The 7,500-nt window shown below is 49.6% G+C and overlaps 2 protein-coding genes across 2 annotated transcripts in view; both read right to left on the reverse strand.

The window, feature by feature from the left end:
* Window positions 1-26: 26 nt before the first annotated feature.
* Window positions 27-1,394, reverse strand: EAH_00056090 (hypothetical protein, conserved; the record flags this gene model as incomplete). The annotated part of the gene is made up of 4 exons (XM_013393825.1): window positions 27-30; window positions 386-458; window positions 650-736; window positions 866-1,394. 4 exons carry the CDS (start codon window positions 1,392-1,394, stop codon window positions 27-29), a joined length of 693 nt encoding a protein of 230 aa, XP_013249279.1.
* A 1,786-nt stretch (window positions 1,395-3,180) lies between these two features.
* Window positions 3,181-7,500, reverse strand: part of EAH_00056100 (nuclear cap binding protein, putative) — a gene marked incomplete at both ends in the record, with an annotated part of 6,864 nt that continues 2,544 nt past the window's right edge. Inside the window, 10 exons of the mRNA XM_013393826.1 lie at window positions 3,181-3,288; window positions 3,782-3,839; window positions 3,961-4,027; window positions 4,168-4,262; window positions 4,470-5,037; window positions 5,213-5,615; window positions 6,142-6,163; window positions 6,308-6,372; window positions 6,767-6,955; window positions 7,135-7,255. Coding sequence (XP_013249280.1) covers window positions 3,181-3,288; window positions 3,782-3,839; window positions 3,961-4,027; window positions 4,168-4,262; window positions 4,470-5,037; window positions 5,213-5,615; window positions 6,142-6,163; window positions 6,308-6,372; window positions 6,767-6,955; window positions 7,135-7,255 — 1,696 coding nt within the window. The remainder of the gene's footprint in view (window positions 3,289-3,781; window positions 3,840-3,960; window positions 4,028-4,167; window positions 4,263-4,469; window positions 5,038-5,212; window positions 5,616-6,141; window positions 6,164-6,307; window positions 6,373-6,766; window positions 6,956-7,134; window positions 7,256-7,500) is intronic.

Genomic DNA, 7,500 nt, shown 5'->3' on the forward strand with positions numbered 1-7,500 from the left:
TACAACTCCCAGGAGCCCTATGCACGTTACCTACACACAAAACCCTAAAACCCTAAACCCTAAATCCTAACGCATAAACAATCATACAACTCCCAGGAGCCGAGTGCACGTTACCTACACAGAAAAACCCTAAACCCTAAACCCTAAACCCTAAACCCTAAACCCTAAAGCCTAAAGCCTAATGTATAAACAACCCTACAACTCCCAGGGACCGTATGCACATTTCCTAGGCACAAAAACCTAAACCCTAACCCCTAAACCCTAGCGTATGAACAATCATACAACTCCCAGGGACCATGTCCACGCTCCCTACACACAATACTCTAAACCCTAAACTCTAAACCCTAAACCCTAAACCCTTGATTCAGAAGCTCTCCTAACTAACCCCGTCCTAAAGCCCTCAAGTGCAGAACCCAAGGCGCACTCGCCAAACCCTAATCGGCAAACCCCAAACCCCACTGCGTTAACCCTAAACCCTAAACCCTAAACCCTAAACCCTAAACCCTAAACCGTACGGCGTAAACCCTCGACCCCAACAAGGAAGAACGAGGTGGCATGGAAAGGCGCTGATTGCTGGGAAGGGAAGAAAGTGTTTAGGGTTTAGGGTTTAGGGTTTAGGGTTTAGGGTTTAGGGTTTATGGGGTCTGACCGTGGTATAAGGGGAGTCTGTCTATGCCGAGTTCCCCTGTGCTGTCTTCTAACAGATAACCATTAAAAGCCCTCGAGAGCCTTATAGCTGATGCAGACATATGAACAGAAGAAAACTGTTTTATAATTAATCGCTGAAAAGACTTGCTTGAGATAGGATATTTCTCTTGCACATATGTTGGCTGCCGCCGTGCATAATCATGAGCAGCAGAATCACCCCTGCTCTCCCCTTCCTGCTGCTGCTGCTGCTGCTGCTGCTGTAGCTGCTGCTGCAGGAATGCAACAGAGTCATACTGCAGCATTGGGGCCCCTCCCCCGCTTTCATCCTCAAAGGCATTGATAATATCGCTCTCAGTGTTGCATGGGTGGAGCTCTAGACCTGCGAACTCCTGCAGCAGCTTCTGCTGCTGCTGCTGCTGTTGCTGCTGCTGCTGCTGCGGATACAAGGGAGAAGAGGCATACTTCTGCAGTGATCCACTGGCGCTGCTGCTGCGCCTAGCTGCAGCAAACCTCACCGACAGCTGCGGAAGGGGGCCCCTGCTGGCTGCCCAGGTGGTGTTGTTGTTGCTGCCGCTGCTGCTGCTGCCCGGCTCTGCTGCTGCTGCTGTTGCTGCTGCTGCTGCTGCTGCTGCTGCACCTGCTGCTGCTTCTCTAGGCTCAACAGCGGAGACAGCCGCCTCGGACGGCCACTGCGTCGGTGAGACGAAGTGGTCGTCCGGCCTTTTAGCCCCCTCTGGCCCCTCCATTTCTAGGGTTTAGGGTTTAGGGTTTAGGGTTTAGGCTGCTCCGCCATACCTCTTCAGTCAAAATAGTCAAGCTACCACCTGGGGTTTAGCTGCTGCAGTAAACCCCTCTGCTGTACACCGGCCCCTCCCCGATAGGACAGGGGCCGCAGGGAAGAGGGGAGTGAGAAGGTTAGGAATTAGGGGTAGGGTTTAGGGTTTAGGGTTTAGGGTTTGTGTGGCGAACAGGCGGCGGCGCTGCGCGGCCTAACAGCCAGCTAATCGCCCGCAACAGCGAGGCGTGTGTTTCATATAATAGGTCTCTAGACCGGATAGAAAGAAAGCAAAAAAAACCTAAACCCTAAACCCTAAACCCTAAACCCTCAACCACGCCAGAGGCCCTCCAACTCCCCAGAGCCGGAAGCCATTCAGGACAAGCTCGATGCCGGTGCAGCTAGGGTTTAGGGTTTAGGGTTTGGTGGTCCAGTGGTCTCATCTGCTCTGCAGCTTAAAAAACGCCAAAAGTGTACAAATTCCTCAACGAACAAACCCTAAACCCTAAACCCTAAACCCTTTTCGGGGGCCCCGTGGCTGGTCATAAGTTAGGTCAGCAGCAGCCTCTAGAGGCCCCGGCCCGAGACGGGCCCCTGTTGCGACAGCCTCTAAACCCTAAACCCTAATCTCCAAACCCTAAACCCTAAACTCTTTCGTAATTTTACGATTAAACGGCTTAAGAGACGGGCAGCAGGGGCCCTGATTTGCCTTTATGGCTGCTGAAGCTGCCAGCAGCTGCAACAGCAGCAAACGAAGCAGCAGATTCGTTCATTGAGGGTTATTCTAGAAGCTAACGCTAATTTCAGGTGTACGTACACACCCACGTGGGTGCAGACGGAACAGCGGGAGCCTCTTTCTTTAAAGGGAGAGGCCGCTGGAGATACACCGCAGCAGCAGCTGCCCTTAGCGGCTGTTGGCTTGAAAGTAGACAAAAAGAAAGACAAACCCTAAACCCTAAACCCTAAATATACAAATAGCATGAAAGACGAGAGAGGAAGAAGCTGCCGCATGCACATAATACAAACAAGCAAACACACACACACGAAAGTTTGAGGTGTACATACAGCCCGAAACAGGGGCAAAGGACACTTAAATTCCTACAAAAAGCCAACGAGGACAATGCGTAGAAATACAATAAACGAGAACAATGCAAGAAGATAGACAAAAAGAAAGAAGAGGCAAATAGGGAGCCGTATAGACAGAGACGAACGCTGCCGACAAACAAACAAAGAAGACAGCATCTCCTTGTTTGTAGAGGAGCTTCAACTTTGAAAAGGAAATAAAACTCATTATAAATCTCGTGGGTTGTACATACACCTAGAAGCTGCACGTACACCCCAAGGCTGTAACAAACACTTGTTGCTGAATGCCTACGAATTAATTAATTATCTTTTGCATTCTGTTGTGCATTCAAAAGTTTGAATATTTCAGTTAAAATGTGTTTTCTTTCCCCCACCATCTGGGCAGAGGTGCCTATACACCGCAACAACGAGAAGCTGTTGTGGTGTATGCGCACCTCTATCTCTTCATTGCACTTTGAACTCATGCAGGAGTTCCCGTGCAGATTTATTTGTATTTATAATAATACTCAATCGACCAAATGCACCACTGGGTGCCTCTAAGCAGAGGAGATCACAAAAGCAGCACTAAAACCCTAAACCCTAACACATCAGAACCCCTGGGGGCCTCCCTGCTGCTTTTGCTGCTCCCCCAGCAGCCCTCTTAACCCTAAACCCTGAGCAGCAGCTGCAGCAATTCAACTCTCAGCGCCTGGAAAGCTGCGCCAAAAGTAATGCCGCTGCACCTGCTCAATGACTGTTAGAAGATTCTCGACGCGAGAATCTTTCTCCTCTTTCTCCCCCACCTGCATACACCAAACCCTAAACTCTAAACCCTAAACCCTACGCCAAGGGCCCCACACTTAAGCTGCTGATTCGATCGCCTGAACAGGGAGTGGGACATCTGAGTGATGTGGTGAATGAGGTGTGCGTACACCTCAACCCTGAAAAACTCTAAACCCTAAACCCTAAACCCTAAACCCTTCTCGTTTACCTCTGCTTTTAGTCTGGGCAAGTCGATGAAGCCCGCATATTTACGTCCAATGTACAGACACCGTAAGACAAGGAAACGACAACGAGAGGATATCTCCTCTGCTAATAAATCTTCAATCAAATGAACCAAGTAGAAGTGCAGCAGCTGAAATCACAGTGTACATACACTCCATGTATATATATATATATATGTAGGTGAGTTATATATATATATATATATATATATATATATATATATAACTCACCTACATCCACGCGCTCTTGCTGCGAGGGTCTAGGGTTTAGGGTTTAGGGTTTGTTGTTTACCTCTTCTGCCTCTGTACCCCGTGGCATTGCTGCTCCGCTTTCTGCTGCGGCTTCTCTCCTGAAACATCAACACCCAAGGCACCCTAAACCCTAAACCCTAAATGAATGCCCTCGCGCTTGTAACCCCTCCTCCTTCACTCATACTAAACCCTAAACCCTAAACCCTAAACCCCACTCACGCAGTTTCGCACTCGTCCACCGCTCCCCTGAAGACCGTCTCAATATACTCGAGATAGCTCCAGGAATCTGCATGGACACGCGCCTAAACCCTAAACCCTAAACCCTTAACCGTAAACCCTAGCCCCCCCAAAGCAACCCTAAGATGAAGCCAAAGACCGCCCTGCTACGGCTTAGGGGTTAGGGTTTAGGGTTTAGGTTTTACGCACCTCGCTCCTCTGGGTCTGCTGAGCAAAGCAGCTGCAAAACCCTTCCGCGTTTTAAAATACCAACTTTGAGGAAGGCGTGCAACGTCAAGGCAGTCCTGTATAATAAACGCTAAACCCTAAACCCTAAACCCTAAACCCTAAAGCCCAGAGGCTGTATTCGAGCTCTCAAGGGCTCACACTGCCGCCCTGCGGTTTTGCACTGGAGGGAGTACGACGGTTTGAGGGGATTAGGGTTTAGGGTTTAGGGTTTAGGGTTTAGAGATTGAAGCCTTCCGGCTTAGGGTTTATGGTTTAGGGTTTACCTTTGCTGCGAGGTGGTCCAGTACTTTTGAATAGCCTGCAACACGGCGGGGTGTATATCGACCTGCTGCACCAGCTGCTGCTGCTGCTGCTGCTGCTGCTCTTCGGGTGTCTGCTCAGATTGCGCTGCATAGAATGTGAATGCCTGCGCATAATTTGAGAGGGCCCGATGAAGATGTGTTTGGGTTTTACTCCCCAAAGAAAGGAGACAAAAAACAAACAATTTTATTATATCATCTGGAGACCAGGGGGCCCCCTCTGTGTCTGTGCTGCATTGTTCGAGTGCATGCAAAGCAGCAACTGCCCCCTGTCTTCCTTCTCCCTCATTGTCCTCCTCTATAGACTCGTCCCTTGCTGCTGCCGCTGCTGCAGCTTCTGCTGGCTCGGCTGCTGCTTCTGTTGCTGCTGCTGGCTCGGCTGCTGCTTCTCCTGCAGCAGGCTCGCTGTCTGCTGCAACTGCTGCTGCTTCCGATGCAGTAGGCGCGTCGGTTGAATCTGCTGCTGCTTCTGCTGCTGCCTCGGGTGCTGCTGCTGCTGGCGCTCCGTCGGTGTCCATGGCGTCCTCAGTGCCTGAACGCAGCTTCAAAACCCTAAACCCTAAACCCTAAACCCTAGGCATGACCCCGATGTAACGATTTGTGTGTACATTGCAACTTGAGGTGTCTGTACACTGCAAGGAGGGCGCTGCGGGTCTTTCTTCTTTTTGCATTTCGCTTAATTGTTTGTATATAATTATTTGCCTCACCTGAGGAATGATTTGTCTCCTTTTCAGGGTTTTGTTTATTTGAATTTGGGGGAGGTAGAGAGCCCTTGCTCTTGTGTCTCCCAGTGATGGCCATTAGGAGTCTGTACACCCCAACGACGTTCTCAGCTTTTTCTTCATCATCTTTAAACGAGAACCGCAGCATCTGCCGCAGCAGAGAAAACTCTGCAACACCCACAGGGAGGGCTGGGGGCCCCCCAGAGGGGCCCCCCTCCTCAGAGGGGCCCCCCTCCTCTGAGGGGCCCCCCTTTTCACCGTTGGGGGCCCCAAGGGTGCTGTCTCCTTTAGACCCCCCAGGAGGAGCTGGAGTCAGACACAAGTAAGGGTTCTGAGGGACAACGCGAGGAGGCAGGAGATCCTTTACGCAGTCAGGGATAGATAGGGCCTGAGGAGACAGTAAGGAGACAGACAGGAAATAGACAGGAGATAGGAGGTAGAGAGGAGACAGATAAGAGACAGACAGGAGACAGAAAGGAGACAGATAAGAGACAGATGGGAGGTAGAAAAGAGATAGGAGATATAAAGGAGACACCAGAAATACAAAAAGGAGACAGCACAGAGGCAGGAATTACGCAAAAGACAGAAAGGAGAGAGAAAGGAGGCAGGAGACAGAAAGGAGACAGAAAAGAGACAGAGGGAACGCAGGCAGGAGACAGAAAGATGATATAAAGGAGACAGAAGGAAGATGAAAAGGAGACAGAAGGAAGATGAAAAGGAGACAGAAGGAAGATGAAAAGGAGACAAAAAGAAGACAAAAGGAGACACAAAGTGGAAAACAAACAAATTAGAAACAAGGGTTCCTGTGCATGCACGCGGGTGTATAGGCAGGTGCCCTAAACCCTAAAACCGAAAACAAATGCATGCAACACCTGACTCTGTTTGGCCTAAACCCTAAGCCCTAAAATCCATACCCTTAAGCCCAAGCCCCAAACCCTAACCGGTATACCCTAAACCCTAAACCCTAAACCCTAAAAAAGACTTGCCAGTGCATCTGGATAATTGATTCGCATTGCCTTCTCAAGAGAGAGTTTTATAAACAACTTTGTTGGAGGGGGGGCCCTACCGAGGCCCCCTAACTCTTCTAACAAGTTGCTGGGGGCCCCCCACACGTTAAGCCAATACCCAAAGAAGTCCGACAGTGTCTGCAGAGACACCCGAAGACACCTAAACCCTAAACCCTAAACCCTAAACCCTTTCCATTCTCGTGCTGGTCGAGAGTAGGATGGTGTACTGCAACTGAGACGCCAACCACCAAATCATGTTGTGCATAAAAAACAATAATACTGCTAATCGCATGCATGCATGCATGCATACACCGCATGCATGCATGCATGCATACATACACCGCATGCATGCATACACCGCATGCATGGATGGATGCATACATACAAAGCATGCGTTCATACACAGCATGCATGCACACATTCATACACCGCATGCATGCACGCATTAATACACCGCATGCATGCATACACCGCATGCATGCATGCATGCATGCATGCATGCACTGATTGGCAGTAATGTTGAGGAACGTACGAGAAGGGTTTGATGATCAATATCAAAGGAGCGGCGAAGGAGACTGGCGAGAAGAGCCTCAACAACAGAATTTAAAGAATTCTGAAGTTGGCAGAGACGATGCAGCAACCGTGCATAGGTAAAAGGTGCGTTGGAGGCCTCCTTTATAATCACAAAACGGGGGAGGCGCAGCATTTCGCTGAAGAGACACTGCAGCACATACCAGCAGCAGCAGCAGCAGCAGCAGGAGAAATACTACGAGGAACGAAAACAAACATTAAAATACAAGACAAAAAATCAGCACCCCACGCAATACCACCGTCGTTTTCTCCCGTATTCAGGGTCTAGGGCTTAGGGTTTAGGGTTTAGGGTTTAGGGTTTATGCGGACCTCAACAAGCACATAATCAAACTGCGGGTGATCTACCGGCACGCGGAGGAGTTGTTCAGCACAGAGCGAAATATTAGGCAAGAAATTCCGCAGAGTCGTCAGGATATAATCCTCCAATATCCTACAACCACACAAACCCTAAACCCTAAACCCTAAACCCTAAACCCTAAACCCTAGGAGGTTCTACACGCCGCTTTCCACTGGTGGTGGGAAGTAGAACGATGCTTCAAGTGCTGCAAAACCCTTCTTTACCCTAAATATTAAACCCTAAACCCCAATCCCTTTGCTGTTCGTACCGGGGGGGCTGCCCACCCGTAAACCCTAAACCCTAAACCCTAGACCTCTCCACTGATTGTGGAGAGTAGA

This window comes from Eimeria acervulina, genomic scaffold, assembly GCF_000499425.1.
Source record: "Eimeria acervulina Houghton genomic scaffold, Eah_scaff1137, whole genome shotgun sequence".
NCBI lineage: Eukaryota > Apicomplexa > Conoidasida > Eucoccidiorida > Eimeriidae > Eimeria > Eimeria acervulina.